The sequence below is a fragment of the Syngnathus acus genome, chromosome 3 (assembly GCF_901709675.1).
Source record: "Syngnathus acus chromosome 3, fSynAcu1.2, whole genome shotgun sequence".
In the NCBI taxonomy this organism is placed as follows: Eukaryota; Metazoa; Chordata; class Actinopteri; order Syngnathiformes; family Syngnathidae; genus Syngnathus; species Syngnathus acus.
Genome location: NC_051089.1, coordinates 255,124 through 271,464, shown reverse-complemented (window position 1 = coordinate 271,464; position 16,341 = coordinate 255,124). Strand labels below are relative to the sequence as shown.

Sequence of the window (16,341 nt, the reverse complement as noted above, 5' to 3'; positions counted from 1 at the left end):
GCCGGCCTATCACTCACTCACTCACTCACTCACTCACTCACTCACTCACTCACGGGCAGTAGAAGCATCCGTTTTTAGCATTTGATCCCGATTGATCTCGATTGTCTGGGGGCGGCACAAATGGTAATGTCGGCAAAGGATTCAAGCGATGTTCGCGGCCGGCGCGGTTGGTGTGTTGTGTGACCCGTTTGCTTCATCTGCTTCCGGGTCAGCCCTAATTCCAGGAAGTCGTCGGTTTGTTTTCAAGTTGACGTTTGTTTCGAGCGGCTCCAAATTCAAAACATTCTCTCAAGCGTCGGGAGACAACAACATGGCGAGCACCATCAGCACGCAGCGGGGAGAAGTATTGTGCCATTTTCTTGTTGTCATTCTTGCATTTATATGTCATGTCCAAGTGGGTCACGTCCTCATCTCAGGACGGTCAACCGCATTGAAACATGAAAGACGCAACTTGTTCATCATTGAAAGGGCCTTTTGGGAATTGCTGGCTGGCTGGCTGGCTTGCATAGCTGGCTGGCCGGCTTGCATAGCTGGCTGGCTGGCTGGCTGGCTCGCATAGCTGGCTGGCTAGCTAGCTAGCTGGCTGCTAACTGGGCAGCTGTTAGCTCCTTTTCTGTGATTGATTGAACCAACCAACCAACCAACCAACCAACCAACCAACCGCATTGCTCTTTAGCGTCTGCAGCGTCTGAGATGTCCGCTGTGACAGGAAGCCCCAAATAACAGCATGTGCAAATTTGCTTTTCTTCCTACAAAGGCTTCTTGATTGTACTTGTTACAAGGCTTTAACTTGAATGCTTCACTTCAAATGGCCATTTTGGCCGCCGAGGACAGCATACCACTTAGGAATGCATGGTTATGGTGATTGGAGTGAGTCCTAAAATTGTGCCGGGTCACTATGCGTATCGTACGTAGGTGTACGTGGGCGAGCTCCCCCAGGACTTCCTGCGCATCACGCCGACCCACCCTCATCACCATCATCAGATTCAGTTGGACGCGCAGGCCGCACGACAGCTGCAGTACGGCGGCGCCATCGGAACCGTGGGACGACTTAGCATCACCGTGGTGCAGGTAACGCGGCGAGACTCAAACACAGCCTCTGAGAGCATTTTTCTGGCGCCAGACATTGGGATTAACTCGGGACAGACAGACAGACGGACGTTGTCTGAACGATCGTTTGAAAAGTCAAGCGTGTGCCGGACGGACGGACGGACGGATTGCTTGCGCCAATGGGTGGTAGCCAAGTAGTCCAAAGACATGATGAATCTCATTCAAATGAGAAGGACGTGCCTAGACCCAGATTTCGGGGTTTCAAGTTTCCTTTACTTTTGAAACGCATGGCGACGCTCACGCTGCCTCGGGCGAACCACGCGGCCTGTCCCCGTTTTTCAGGCCAAGCTGGCCAAGAACTACGGCATGACCCGCATGGACCCGTACTGCCGCGTGCGTCTGGGCTACGCCGTCTACGAGACGCCCACGGCGCACAACGGAGCCAAAAACCCCAGATGGAACAAGGTCATCCAGTGCACGCTGCCCCCTGCCGTCGACTCCTTCTACCTGGAGATCTTTGATGAGGTAAGACGCGCGCGCGAGGGAGGGAGGGAGGGAGGGAGGGAGGGATGGATGGATGGATGTCACTGCCCGCTTGCTGCCAGGCATTCATTCACATGGCACTCAGAGCAAGTTAGCAGGTTAGCAAGAGCACGACCTAGACTCACACCACACATTCCGTACGCGATAGACTTTGACAACTGTCCGACACCTGAAGGTAGTAGACACGGCAGGGACACGCTACGCCCCTCCCTCCCTCCCTCCCTCCCTCCCTACACACACACATAGGCAAGCACGTGATTGACGTTCTGCGTCTTTGTCGGCGCAGCGAGCCTTCTCTATGGACGACCGCATCGCGTGGACCCACGTGAGCATCCCCGAGGGCGTGCGGGAGGGCGGCACAGCTGACGAGTGGTTCACGCTCAGCGGCCGCCAGGGCGACGACAAGGAAGGCATGATCAACCTGGTCATGTCCTTCTCGGTGAGTACGCCGGCGAGCCGGACCGACCGAGCGACCCGACCGACCAAGCAAAAACCCTGTTGTCTTTTGTGCCACAGTCCTTCCCGGCGGGGATGATGACTACGCAGCCCGTGGTGCTCATGCCCTCCGTGTATCAGCAAGGCGTGGGCTACGTGCCCATCGCAGGTCAGTAGCCGGCCGCTTCCGGCAAAGTTGGGACCGGCGCCTTCCCGCCCGCCTCAAAATCACATTCAAAAAGATGGGCCAAAATGCTGCGCTGTTGCCTTCTTTTTGGGCCACTCTTGTCAATTGCTTTTGTCGCCAAAAAAAGTTTGTCAACTGGCCAACACATTCCAATGAACGTTTGCCATTTGGCAGTGAAATCGAGAAATATTTTCACGTTCAACGTACAGCCACCGGACGGACGCGTCATGTCAACTGGAAGCGTGAGGCCTTGGAGGGAGCTAGCCAGTAGGCCGGCCGGGGTTTTGACTTTGGTTTGGCTTTTGAACCATTGTTCCACTTTCAAGATAGGCAAAGGAGCCTGAGCATTTCAAAGTAGGCGTTTGCTTCCAGATTTCACAGAGTATGTTTAAGGGTGCAAATTAGCTCTTGAAATTCGGGCTGTTGTTTCCAAGGAGTGAAGTTTTTGCGGCTTGCGTTTCAGGCGCGCCGCCCGTCTTCAACCCGCAGGGCGGCGGCCCGGCGCCGCTGTCGGTGGCAACGGCGGCGCCGGGCGTCGCGGCGGCGTGCGCCGAGGAGGACCTGAAGGCCCTGCAGGACATGTTCCCCAACCTGGAGCGGGACGTGGTGCGCACCGTCCTGGAGGCGCAGCAAGGCGACAAAGACGCCGCCATCAACTCGCTGCTGCAGATGGCCGAGGAGCTGTGACGCCGCCCGCCTGCCCAAGCCCGCCCGCCTGCGCCCACCGTCTGCTCGGCCGCCGTCCTCATCGTTGTGACGCTGACGTGACCCGCATTTCCTCGCCCGCCCGCCCGCCCGCCCGCCGCTCCAGTCAAACAAAAAGACAACTCAAACGTTGGCTTTCCGTGTAAATATGCTCTCGCTCGCTCGCTCGCTCGCTCGCTTCATCTATCCAAAGAAGTGTAATAAAGATGTGAAATGTGGATGTTCTCGTTGGTGCTTTCATTCTTGAACGATTTCCTTTCTGGAGTGATTTGATCTTTTTATTGACTTGTCCTTTTTGTCACTCATTCCAAGTGATTCCTTTGACATTTTCGTCCGTCTGAGGTTTTTGAAGTATTTAGATATGACGTAAATGTATGCTATGTTTTGATTTCGGTCAAGCTTTTGTCACACTGGCTGGCAGGCAGGCAGGCTGGCTGGCTTGGGTGTGCTGTTGCCGAATACATGTTCCGCCGTTTCCTCACGGACCCGTTTGATTAACGGACGAATACAAGTCGGCGCGGGAGGCGCTCGCTCGCAGCAGGAGCGGCGGCCGGCAGGATCAGAATCTGCTTTTTTTTTTTTTTTCTTCTTCTTCTTCTTCTTCTTCTTCCCCCCTCAGAGGAGGCCAGCTGCAGAAGAGTCTGGTGGGTGTCTCTCGTCATGCCGTCTTCCCGTCGGTCTCCATTTGTTAAGAGTAGCTGTCTGGAGGCTCCACTGTGAGGTGGGTTCCGGTGGAGTCGCCGTTCATTTCAAAATAGAGCACGCGGGGTTCATTTCAAACTAAAGCCTCGACCACTGCTTGTGCCATCTCTTTGCTGGCATTGAACTATAGGTATCATTCAACTTGACCCCTAGCGCAACGCTCTTTTCCATAACAGTTTAAAAAAAAAAAAAAAAAAACATCTCTTTTTCTATGTTCTTCATTTGTAACCGCCATCAATGTCTTTTTTATGATTATTTCCAAGTAAAATAGTGTCAATGGAATTGTTTTTTGTGCTACTGACGCTGTTCTTTGCTGCCACTGCACTACTACGGAAGTGTGTGTGTCTCTGTGGTGAATTCTCTTCGATGGTCAGCTGGTCTTCCAAACAAACGGTGAAAAAGTGGCTGGCTTGGGGAAGGAAAACTTCAGTCACACACGGCTGATTGGGGAAAGATTTTATTCAACCGATGTCAGAGAGAAGTGTCTCGCTCCCTAGCCAAGATGACGAGTCCCCTTGTCTACTCTCGCCCTAAAACTTATACCCCCGCGCTTCCTTTCACTCGGGTGCTCGCACAGGGGGCTGTTGGGTGATCTATGACCCCCTAGTCAGCCTCCCTAACTCTAGCAGTTGTTAATAGAAACCAGATGTGTCTGGTGCCAATGAGCCTACATTCCTGGACCAAGCCCCAAACAATCCCACACGAACCTGACCCGAACATGACCCAGTCACACTTAGGCTTACTAGTGGGATATACCTTGCATGATACCAGAATAAAAATTCACAACATCTCTAACCTACTTGGTAATGCAAGCCTTTTTCTGTACTGAATGGATGCATTCCTCCAACTCCCTCCCTCCCATGTTGCACTTTTTGCACCTGGGTTTTTGTATTGGACATGTACGTACGACGAGCATTGAAAAGCTTCGTCTTCCTTTATGGACGGACGGCAGGCACACTTTTGAAACGATCCCTTTCTGGTATTTGTGCTGCTGTCTCTGGGTGTGTCTGGGCAACTTTCTCTCCCAACAAGTAACAACCATTTCCAGGGGGCACAACAACAGTCAGGGCTGGAGATGCATGGGGATATTGTAGTCTTTCGTTTCGGGCTTCGCAGTAGAAGAGGTGGCTGTTATTTTTTTTTCGTGCCTTCATCCAGGTCTGTCTTTCTAATCATGTTTTTGTCACACATAGGACAATGAAAATGTCCTTCACCTCCACAATTCATGTTGCGGCGGCAGTTCTTTTTCTCTCAACGCAAGCCGAGAAATGTTTTGGATTCGAGGACAAATGACACATTTCTGACAAAGAAAGACGAGCGAGCGTGTGCGCAAGAAGCCAAACTGTTTGAAAGTGAGGTCGGAGAGCAACAAGTCCCGCACGGCCTCACGTCTTTGAGCGCCTAGCTCTGGGCCGAGGTCGGGTTGCGGCCGATTTGAGATTAGATGTGCCGGTGACGACGCTTTTTGGAAAGAGAGCCTTCGCGCAATCGGCGCGCTGATAAGCGCCGACGGGGAAAGTTAACGATTAATCCATGGCCACGTTCTGCCGGCCATGTTTTGTGACGTAACTCCGACGCGTCTCGATGGTGTTTGTCGGCTTGCTTTTCTCCGAGAGTTAAAATACATTTGGGTGATCCTTTCGGAACACTGACCACCACCCAGCGGAAGTCTGATGTCGTTGCAAATGGCGACATGTGCGTGCGTGCGTGCATGCGCGCGTGCCTCCCTAACCCTGCCACAGGATAAGTCTGCACCGTCATCGCAAATGTGATGATGCAGCGGAGTTTGGGCTTGCGGAGGCGGCGTCCAATGGGAGCGTGCGAGCGGCCCCGTTGATAAGCAGCTGCGCTCTGAGCGCGCCGCCCCGCCATTGGTCCAGTCGGCGTATAAAAGCGTGCGGCGGCGGCGGCTGGGACACACCGTCCTTGTCGTCACCGTCGTCATGGCCGTCCTCTGGATCGTCTCCTGCTTGGCTCTGGTCGCCGCCGCCTACGGTGAGACACGGAACGGAGCCCCTGGCGCCGCCACGCGGCCTCATGTTGGTCTCCTTGCGTCTGTCTGTCTGTCTGTCTGTCAGGTTGCGGCACGCCCGCCGTCCCACCCGAGGTGACCGGCTACGCTCGCATCGTCAACGGCGAGGAGGCCGTCCCGCATTCGTGGCCCTGGCAGGTGTCCCTGCAGGTCAGCGCCGGCCGCGCTGGTCACTTTGCCGATCTCTGGTTTCTTCTTTTTTGCTTGCGGTGGCGTGGCGCCCGCTGAAGCCAGCCGTCCTGCCTCTTCAGGTTGCCGTCGCTTCTTCCCCGCTGCGGCTCGGGCTTTCTCTTTGTCATCCTTGTTCCGTTTTGGGTTCTCGCTTCTGCTCTTCTTTGGGCTCGTCATCCCGGTGGTTCCCGTCGTCTTTCTGTCGCCGCTCCCGGAGCGTGTCGGCTCGCCTCCCCTTCCCCCTCGCCTCGCCGCCGTCAGTAACGCGGCCGTTTCCTCGGTAGCAATCCAACGGCTTCCACTTTTGCGGCGGCTCCCTGATCAATGAGAACTGGGTGGTGACCGCCGCCCACTGCAACGTCAGGTAGTGCGCCGCCGCCAATGGGAGTCGGGGCCGCCCTTTGGTGACGGCTGCGCTCAAATTCCCAGGACTTACCACCGCGTGGTGGCCGGCGAGCACGATAAGGGTTACGGGTCCAACGAGGCGGTGCAGATGCTGCGCCCCTCCAAGGTGTTCACGCACCCCATGTGGAACCCGCGTACCATCAACAACGACATCGCCCTGATCCGGCTGAGCACGCCGGCTCGCCTGGGCGCCAACGTGTCGCCCGTCTGCCTGGCCGAGGCCACCGACGACTTTGCCCCGGGAAGGACCTGCGTCACCTCCGGATGGGGACTGACCAGATACAACGGTGCGCTCAATCCCCCCCGCCTTGTTTTGGCTTTGCGTGGTTGTGGAAACACAGTTGGCGGGCAACTCGCCGTGGCCACGAGACGCGTGCGCGGCTGGCTCTCTCCCCGCTTTCCCTCAGGCTTCAAAGTGCTCCGTCTTTGCAGCTCCCGGCACTCCCAACAAGCTCCAGCAGGCGGCGCTTCCCCTTTTGTCCAACGAGCAGTGCAAGCGTCACTGGGGCAGTAACATCTCCGACGTGATGATCTGCGCCGGAGGCCAGGGCGCCACCTCCTGCATGGTGAGGGAACGGCTTTGGTGCGCTGCCCTTCTTCACGCAACCTTCTTCTTCTTCACGACCTCCCCCCCCCCCCCCCACACTCGTTTGTGCACTTTAGGGAGACTCGGGCGGTCCTCTTGTGTGCGAGAAAGACAACGCTTGGACCCTGGTGGGCATCGTGTCCTGGGGAAGCAGCCGCTGCTCCACGTCCACGCCCGCCGTCTACGCCCGTGTCACCGAGCTGCGCGCCTGGGCCGACCAGATCCTCGCCAGCAACTGAACGCGCAAATGCCTCTGCTGCTGCCAATAAATCAAATGTGCATGGGATCATCGCTGTGCTTTGACTTTATTCCACGCTCGGCTGCAAAGCTTTCTTTTTGAGTTTGACGAGCAAAAGCTTTTCTTTGTCGGATTTTGCCATCCACTCCAACTTTGCCGCCAAAGCGCTTGCTTGACCAAACACGGTAGCAACGGGGCACTCGCAAAGACAGTGAAACTCAAACCATTAGACGTCCGTGGTTTGCTAGCTCTGGGCTTCGCTTGACGGCTGGCTGCCTTTGCTTTTAGGACGCCTTTGACGTCAACCAGAGAAAATGAGCTTGACGCTGGCCGATGTTGATTCATGTGCAGTGTCCGTTTTCAAAGAAAGAACAAACGACACTGTGACAAATGGCCGCCGCCGCAGCGAAACAAAACACGGCTGACTTGGCCAAAGCTTGACCACGAGGACACAAAGTGCCCACTCGTGTACGGCTCACATTAATAAAACGCATTCAAAGCCCACCCACCGTTTTAGGCGCTGACCTTGGGAACAAAAGTAATTGTCGGAGGCGTGCTTTGTTTTGCCGTGTCTGCGAGCTGAATTCTGGCCCGAATACGTAGGGCGTTCATCTTGTCCCGAGCACGGCCATTTTCGCAGGCGCGTGGACCAATCACAAAGCAGCGGTGCGCCTGGGGGCGGGACAACAAGAAACGCCGAACCGAGGCCGCCGACACGGGGATGACGGTGGCTCACGTTTACCGTATTTTCCGGACTATAAGTGGCTTCGGAGTATAAGTCGCAGCAGCCATAAAATGCATAAGAAAGGAGAAGAAGACATCCATAAGTCGCACCAGAGTATAAGTGGCATTTTGGGGAGTAATTGATTCGATCAAATACAACACCGTGAACAGACGTGTCTTCTTGAAAGGCAATTTCACATAAAAATGGAATAGGCAAGGACGGGCTGAATGCTACGCTATGCTAACGTTACATAAACTTGAGGACCGTGCCCGACGAAGCATATTAAGAGTTACCAAATAACTACAGCGTAAATAACCAGTTTATTGAACCGTCTGCGTCACTCCAAATCATTCAATCCATCCAAATCTTTGTCATGGCTGTCACTTATAAACAACTCCGTTGACTCGAGTCCGGAAGTAGATGTGGTGCTGACGTCAGACGTCAGTTGCAGTTCCAAAGATCCCACAGGCCTAGAGCGCTCTCATGCGGTTTCGTGTGAAAATAGCATGTGAAATCCTCATGTGTTCATCATTTCACACATAAGTCGCTCCTGAGTACGAGTCGCACCCCCGGCGGCCAAACTATGAAAAAAACTGCGGTCACAAAGCTGTGGTAGGAGAGCCGGCCGTTGTCGCCATTGATCGAAACAAACGTTTCTGCCTTGCCCAACCAGGCGGAAGACTTTGACGGTCTGCCTTTGCCGAGCAGATCACAGTGAAGCGGTACCAGACGCGTGCTGGGCAGAACCCGCTCCAAAGAGCCCTAGGCGCCAGACGCGCGTGCGCGCCCGTGTCCTTGGAAATAATCGGGCCGCTCCTGCAGCCGCTGGGTGGGAAAAAAGCCAGACTTTTTTCAGCTGCGTCCTTGCTTGCGGCCACACATACTACATATGTCCCATATGTCGTCAATCATCCCTTGGTCTTCGTTGGGCACCCATAAGTCCAAAGTGAGGAAGCCGTTACTAATAAGGTTGTCGATAAATCCTCCGTGATCAGCAGAACTTCATCCGAGCACTACATGATTTCAAAAGTACCGTAATTTTCCATGTGTAATACGCCCCCGTGTATAATACGCACCCTAAAAATGGCATGTCGATGCTGGAAAAAAGCCTGTACCCGTGTATAATACGCACCCAAATTTTGACTCTTACTTAAGTCCGTAAACGTAAAATTATTTCAGAAAAAAGATCATCTTCGGGAACAACCGGATGTTATTCTGCCGGTCAGTATCACTGCGCATGCGCTAGCAAACTCGATAGCGAAGAAATGTTTCGGATTTGTGTCGGGTACATTGTGACAGCAAACGAGCAGGTGATCGAGCAAGCGTCTGATACGAGAGCATTGAGTTCGTATGGAGCGTGTTTGAAGTGAACAGCAGAGAAGAAAGGAACAAGGCAAAGTGTTGTGAAATAAAAGATTAGCTGTAATACGCATTTAGAACTGAACTCTCGCTCTAGCTGACGTGTCTTGCGCATCTGTAATGGCGGCCTCCGTATGATATCCGGTTTGCGATGGAGATTAAAAAACAAACAATATTTGACAATAACACACCATCAAGGATTGCACCATCGCATCAAACGATGTGTCGTCAATTATGAATTTTACTGACTACGTGTGTTGGGCAGGATGGCTGAATGCGATGCGCCATTGACAACAAACAAGAAGAAAGGTGATTTCAAGTTTTATTTCGAGGGAGATTTTCTTCAAAAATTGTTGTAACCATGTATAATGAGCACCCCAGATTTTAGGACAATAAATTAGTTCAATTTTGCGCATTATACATGGGAAAAGACGGTATTTGTGAGGCTTGTTGGAATGGGCGAGAAAGCAGCAATGCCCCTTTGATGAGTCCATATCCACATTGAAAGAACTCATCATTCCATCAACATTTAAAGATCAAATGAATCATCCATGACCCCACCGGTGACGTGGCGTACATGCCTGTCGCCGCATGCCTTTCCAGTGAGGACTTGATGCCCCCCCCCCAGCTGCAGGTTTCCCGCAATTCCATGTGGCCGGACTCTCACATTGGTGGGTCGGTCGGTGGGTCGGCCCCGCCTTCCCACCGTTTTCCTCCAATCGGGCCCAGCCGCGTGTGTATAAAAGCCAGCCGTTTGTCCGGAGAAGACATGATGTCGCCATGGCCTTCCTGTGGATCCTCTCGTGCCTCGCCTTTGTCGGCGCCACCTACGGTGAGTTAGCCTCGGCCGCCACGCTCGCATTTGCCGACCCGGTCCTCACAACGTGGTCATTTGTGGCCAGGTTGCGGCTCTCCCGACATCCCTCCTGTGATCACGGGATACTCTCGCATCGTCAACGGCGAGGAGGCGGTGCCTCACTCGTGGCCCTGGCAGGTGTCCCTGCAGGTACGCCGGCGCGGACACGCCATCGGCCGTCACGGGCGCACCATCGGCCGTCACGGGCACGCCATCGGCCGTCACGGGCACGCCATCGGCCGTCACGGGCACGCCATCGGCCGTCACGGGCACGCCATCGGCGCGTGACGGCCGATGGTGCGACGCCATACGAGTGCTCTTTTTGTCCGCCTCAGGACTACACGGGCTTCCACTTCTGCGGCGGCTCCCTGGTCAATGAGAACTGGGTGGTGACGGCGGCGCACTGCAACGTCAGGTAGCCTGCCCGCCTGCCCGGTGACTGACGGCCGGCAGGCGGGCGGGCGGCCTGACGCCGTTTGTCTCGGCCTTTGCAGGACTTCCCACCGCGTGATCCTGGGTGAGCACGACCGATCGTCCGACGCCGAGGACACCCAGGTCCTGAAGGTGGGCAAGGTGAGGACGCGCTTTCGCCGCCGCCACGTTTGCCAGCGCGCGCGGCTCGCGTTAACGGCGCCGTCGTCCGGCAGGTGTTCAAGCACCCTCGCTACAACGGCTTCACCATCAACAACGACATCCTGCTCATCAAGCTGGCCAGCCCCGCCCAGATGAACATGCGCGTGTCGCCCGTCTGCGTGGCCCAAACCGGAGACGACTTCCCCGGAGGCACCAAGTGCGTCACCACCGGCTGGGGGCTGACCCGACACAACGGTCAGGAGTCGCCGCCGTAGGGCCGAGTGCCCAAAGGCGCCCGCCGGACGAGCCGCCCGTGAGCCCGCCCGCTGTTGCCTTTCAGCGCCCGACACGCCGGCCCTCCTCCAGCAGGCCTCCCTGCCGCTGTTGACCAACGAGCGGTGCCGTCAATTCTGGGGCAGGAAGATCACCGACCTGATGATCTGCGCCGGAGCCTCCGGAGCCTCATCTTGCATGGTGGGTAGAGATTCATTTCCCACTTGCTGCCAAGGTTCGGGCAACGCCCCGCCCCGCCCCGTCCGCCCGTGTGAAGCGGCCGCCTTCATGTTTGGAGCGGCGCGTACGCTTTGGCCTTTCACCTTTGCCAAGTGTCTCCTGCCGCCGCATGCCCGCTGCTACTTAGTCTCAGGCCAGGCCAGGACAGGCTAAGGCTAGCGACGACACTATTATTTGTTGACGGCCGCTCTCCCTCCCTCCCTCCCTCCCTCCCTCCCTCCCTCCCGCCGCTGCCGCGCCTCTGCAGGGCGACTCTGGCGGCCCCCTGGTGTGCCAGAAGGCGGGCGCCTGGACCCTGGTGGGCATCGTGTCCTGGGGCAGCGGAACGTGCACGCCCACCATGCCCGGCGTCTACGCCCGCGTCACCCAACTCCGCGCCTGGATGGACCAGACCATGGCCTCCAACTAGGCTCAACGTGCTCACGTTCAATAAAGCCTCTAAAAGCACAAATGCGCCATGGTTCACATCTTTTCTTACTCTGCGCGTTCTGTTTGACGTTCTTCCACGTGCTAGCCGGTGCGTGTAGCATGTTCCGCCCATGACAGAAGGCCCAATTTGTTCTCATCTCGTTCTTAGTCATTCTTAGTCTTCATTCATGGCTGCCAAATGTTGCCTTCACAAGATGTTTGTTAGAAAGATTCTTATGTTGATGCTGGACATCAATCTGTCGTATTGGGGCGATGGGGGGTGGGGGGGGGGCGTGTCTATGGCGCTGACAATGACGTCCCCGTGTCTATATTCTCGCGTGAATTGCAGCGGTAACGGGAGTTGGATGCTGCTAGTATCGAGCGTGTTTGCACGCGCGAGGCCGCTGTGACACGGAGTCAGTGAGTACACTTGAATAGCTCATTTTGTCCGCTGCCGTTTATCCGATCGTAACTTAATTGCTTAGCGTGCGCCGTTTGATTGACATCTCCGGCACGCTCCCTTGAAGTTGGCTGAGCGAGCGTCCATTTTCGTACGTCGGGACCTAGGAAGAAGAAGAAGAAGAAGCGAGACACGTGTAGTCATCTCCGTGCTTGTGCACCTTTGGCGCTGCATCGTGCACTCTCATCGCCATTGCCCGCTCGCGGCGTCTGTCCACGGTGACGAGCTTTGCAATTGGCCTACGTGTTGCTCAACTTACCTCACTACGTATATTTGGAGGAGTTACGTTCAGTCAGTCACGTAATGCTATGTGGCGTGACGTCGGAAGTCGAGCGAGAATTGAAAGTCATGTGCACGTGCTGCTGCTGTATTGTTTGTGTCTCTTGCAAAAGCCCATTCACTCACTCACTCACTCACTCACTCACTCACACATGCAACACACATCCAAACCTTCACGTCCCTGCATCATCCATCCATCCATCCATCCATCCATGCATATTTGCCACTTTGCTCGTTCCTTGCTCGTGCCCGCAACAGCACTCGTTAAATCTGCCGAACGGAACCATAGCTTGCATTTCCTGTGTTGCTTCTGACCGACGCCCTCGCCCCCCATAAAAAAAAAAGCATGCCCGTCTGAGCCAACCAACTCCTTTACAGTCCTCGGGCTCCCCAACAATTAGTTTGTTATTTATTGATCACGTGATTCTGGTTTGGAGCTTCAACTCTTGTTTTCAATTCCTTCATTTGTTTGACTCTTCTTGTCCTTCTTTGATGATGAAAATCACAATTCTTGTGTTGAAAGAACTTTTTATGTAGAATTCTTCAAATGAGCAATAGCGTCAGCGCCAATCAACATCAATATTGAAAAGAAATAAGTTGACGATATAAATGATCGAGTTGCCTATGGTTAGCGTTTGCCTGCAGCAGCAGCAGCAGCAGCAGAGGGAGGATGCGTGCATGTCGGCGAGTCAGCTGCGTTCACGTCTTGTCCGCAACGTGTCGGCTGTGCCGCGTCGTCACAAGTGCACGCACGCCAGGAGCGCTTCTGGCTGATGCATGTGTCAGGTACGCGCCGGCGGCGGCGGGCAGGCGTGTCCGACGCGTCGACAGTAGCAGATGGCGTTGAAGAAGCGGCAGTAGCAGGTGTCGCAGGCGTCGCAGCAGGGCAGCGGCAAGCCCAAACACGACTGCTGGTGCCGGATGCAGCGGCGGGCCGAGCGCATGGCGCGCGACGCTGCCGCCGCCTCATCCTGGAACACGCAAACGCAGCCAGCCAGCCGTCAAAAGAAAGGTTATACGCGGCAAAACACTAACAAGAAAAAAACCAACAACAGCAACGGATTTGATTGGTTATTGAGGTGGCCGCACCCACCTGGTCATAGGACTCCGCCTCCATCAGAAAGTCTCCATCGCTGTCCAAGCGGTGCCCGGTTTCGGGGGCATGACTTCTCTCTGTGGCATAGAAAGCAAAAAAAACAACAACAACCGAGTGCCCAAAACTGGAGCAAAAACATTGGCAAATTCTCTCTCACCTAGTGGCGACCCCCAGTCGGCGTCCAGCTGAAGATGGCGTGGGTCGCGCGGGATCAGCAGCGTCGCCGACGACAAGGCGAGCAGGCAGAGGAACCAGTAGCCACGGGACGGAGCCGCGCCCACACACATCCTGAGCAACTTTGGCACACGCAGCAATTTCAACCATTCGACACATGCACTTTCCAACCTTGCGCACAAAAACGCCAGAATGCGTGCAGATTTCCTCTGAGCCAATCAAGCAACAACGCGTTTGGGGGCGGGAAATGCGGCGGCGGCAGCGGCGGGAGCAGCGGGAGCGAGACGCTGCACTTGGTTGCAGTGCAGCAGGTTGCGTCCAACCGCGCTCGTCCACCCGCCAGCCAGCCAGCCAGCCTCCTTCCCTGTCAAGATGTGGACTTTTCCTTTTTTTTTTTTTTCTTTGGAAAGAAAATGGTCCATTTTGAATCAAGATGGGAAAAGTCATATTTTGAATAACCTGATAAGGTTAAGACACAAAAAGTCTAGTATTAGTGCATGCTTTTAATTTAATCAAGACAAAATGAGAAAAGGCTTACTTATTTTTCCCAAGATAACCTACCTTCTCTTCTTCTTTTGACAACTTTTTTTCCACGTTTAAAAAAGATTTGAAAGAAAACTGATTGAAGTCTTTTTGACCCTTTCTTTGTTTTCATTTGTCACTTCAAGAATCAAGACCATGCACGCGGGCAGGGCTTCTTACTTGCACAAGAAGGTCCCATTTTCCAATGACAAAATTTCAAGATGTGTATTTTGCCCAGGAACAAAAAAAAGGGGCAAAAGAATGAAAGGCTTGTTTTCATAAAGTTTGGAATCTTTCTTTTCTCCCCAGCATGATTTTGTTTTCTCCCAAAATGCCATTTCAGAATGGCAACGTGTCGGGGTGGGTGGTCTTCCTTTTGCTGTGCATGGCGCGCGAAGCGGGCTCGTGCACTCACCTGTGAGCGAGCGATTGCGGACGTGTGCTGTCCCGGTCTTGCCGCGACGATGTCGGCGGAGCTCGCCGGCGCATCTTCTTTGTCATCCGAAGGGAGCGCGTGTTGCCGCGGCAACCGCTTGACGCAATTCCAGGAGACAAATGAAATGAAGGCGCACACTCGCTCAAGTGACGTCCGCTCAGGCCCAAATGCGCCGAGGCAGGCAGGCAGAATTAAGGAGACGCAGCTGTTGACCGGCGGCTCCCAAAACACAACCAAAAACGGCCGACGTCTGTAGCGTAGGAACTCGGCCGGCCCATGTGGCCGCGCGCGCGCGCTTCCTAAAAGTCGCCGTCAAGTAGACCAAGCTAGCCAAGTCCTCTTAAATCTTCTCCTGAAAAGTTTCCATGCCCAAAAAGCCACCTGGATATTTTGGAGAAAACTGCATTTAAAGGATGATCGAAAATGTGTTGTTCATTCAGAGGAAACGCAAATTGTACCTGCATCAAATCAGTTCCTTGTCAATGTGTTGCAGGTCAACGTTCAACACAAACGAACTGGAGAAAAACTGGACTTAACAAACGTCCTGGACTGGAGTAAAAAAAAAAAAAAAAACCCTGCGTTTGCAGATTGAACCCAACAATTTCTTTGCGTCCAAAATAAAGATGACCATTTCTTCGTTTTCCAACATGAAATGTCCAATTTTTCATTGAATAAAATACCGTGTCTTTCCATGCATAATGCGCCCCAGTGCATAATACGCACCCTAAAAATGGCATGTCGATGCTGGAAAAAAGCCTGTACCCGTGTATAATACGCACCCAAATTTTGACTCTTACTTACGTCAAATTATTTCAGAAAAAAGATCATCTTCGGGAACAACCGGATGTTATTCTGCCGGTCAGTATCACTGCGCATGCGCTAGCAAACTCGATAGCGAAGAAATGTTTCGGATTTGTGTCGGGTACATTGTGACAGCAAACGAACAGGTGATCGAGCAAGCGTCTGATACGAGAGCATTGTGTTCGTATGGAGCGTGTTTGAAGTGAACAGCAGAGAAGAAAGGAACAAGGCAAAGTGTTGTGAAATAAAGGATTACCTGTAATACGCATTTAGAACTGAACTCTCGCTCTTTATATAGCTGACGTGTCTTGCGCATCCGTTCTGCGCATCTGTAATGGCGGCCTCCGTATGATATCCGGTTTGCGATGGCGATTAAAAAACAAACAATATTTGACAATAACACAACCATCGCATCAAACGATGTGTCGTCAATTATGAATTTTACTGACTAAGTGTGTTGGGCAGGATGGCTGAATGCGATGCGCCATTGACAACAAACAAGAAGAAAGGTGTGATTTCAAGTTTTATTTCGAGGGAGATTTTCTTCAAAAATTGCTGTACCCATGCATAATGCGCACCCCAGATTTTAGGACAATAAATTAGTTAAATTTTGCGCATTATGCATGGGAAAACACGGTAAGTGTTTTTTCCACAAAGGCAAAATATTTATTTGTAACTGCCAGAAAGTCTTTGCTGTCCATGACACACACAAAAAATAAGAACTAGAAAAAAATCCCGAGCGGAAGCATCCATTCCGTTGCCATGGCAGTAAAGCTCTCTGGGTTGCGCCGCGCCGCGCCGCTCCACGCCACGCTCGCGGTCGTTGCGCTTTTCCCTAATGCGTCTCATTTGGGGAGCATTAGCCGGCGCGCTGCCCTCATCAGCGGCGCCCGCTGATGACGTCGCTGCGGGTCCGCTTCGCACTAATGCCATCGCCTCAAAGTCCATCCGCGGGAAATGGCTTGTAATAAAGCAACAGTAACGAAATCAACAAGGTCGACTTCCGCTTTCCGCTTGCTTTTGGACAAGGAACAAAAAGCCATGCATCTATGTTGAAAGTGGGCGGCACGGCCGGTGACGCGCTGC

At 53.7% G+C, this 16,341-nt stretch overlaps 4 protein-coding genes across 4 annotated transcripts; 3 read left to right on the top strand and 1 right to left on the bottom strand.

Annotated features, from left to right (window-relative positions):
- Positions 1-187: 187 nt before the first annotated feature.
- Positions 188-2,925, top strand: LOC119120782 (toll interacting protein). The gene is made up of 6 exons (XM_037247991.1): positions 188-343; positions 916-1,071; positions 1,393-1,575; positions 1,880-2,032; positions 2,110-2,197; positions 2,679-2,925. Exons 1-6 carry the CDS (start codon positions 311-313, stop codon positions 2,900-2,902), a joined length of 837 nt encoding a protein of 278 aa, XP_037103886.1. The 5' UTR covers positions 188-310; the 3' UTR covers positions 2,903-2,925.
- A 2,537-nt stretch (positions 2,926-5,462) lies between these two features.
- On the top strand, positions 5,463-7,102 carry LOC119120783 (chymotrypsin B-like). The gene is made up of 6 exons (XM_037247992.1): positions 5,463-5,617; positions 5,701-5,804; positions 6,110-6,189; positions 6,255-6,517; positions 6,663-6,796; positions 6,894-7,102. Exons 1-6 carry the CDS (start codon positions 5,566-5,568, stop codon positions 7,053-7,055), a joined length of 795 nt encoding a protein of 264 aa, XP_037103887.1. The 5' UTR covers positions 5,463-5,565; the 3' UTR covers positions 7,056-7,102.
- A 2,766-nt stretch (positions 7,103-9,868) lies between these two features.
- LOC119120962 (chymotrypsin A-like) lies at positions 9,869-11,530 on the top strand. Its single transcript, XM_037248253.1, has 7 exons — positions 9,869-9,969; positions 10,040-10,143; positions 10,329-10,408; positions 10,488-10,566; positions 10,641-10,821; positions 10,907-11,040; positions 11,327-11,530. Exons 1-7 carry the CDS (start codon positions 9,918-9,920, stop codon positions 11,486-11,488), a joined length of 792 nt encoding a protein of 263 aa, XP_037104148.1. The 5' UTR covers positions 9,869-9,917; the 3' UTR covers positions 11,489-11,530.
- A 1,207-nt stretch (positions 11,531-12,737) lies between these two features.
- Positions 12,738-14,874, bottom strand: LOC119120994 (agouti related neuropeptide). The gene is made up of 4 exons (XM_037248302.1): positions 14,434-14,874; positions 13,480-13,618; positions 13,320-13,399; positions 12,738-13,197 (listed from the first exon to the last, which is right to left on the bottom strand). Exons 2-4 carry the CDS (start codon positions 13,607-13,609, stop codon positions 13,009-13,011), a joined length of 399 nt encoding a protein of 132 aa, XP_037104197.1. The 5' UTR covers positions 13,610-13,618; positions 14,434-14,874; the 3' UTR covers positions 12,738-13,008.
- Between the last annotated feature and the right edge of the window lie 1,467 nt (positions 14,875-16,341).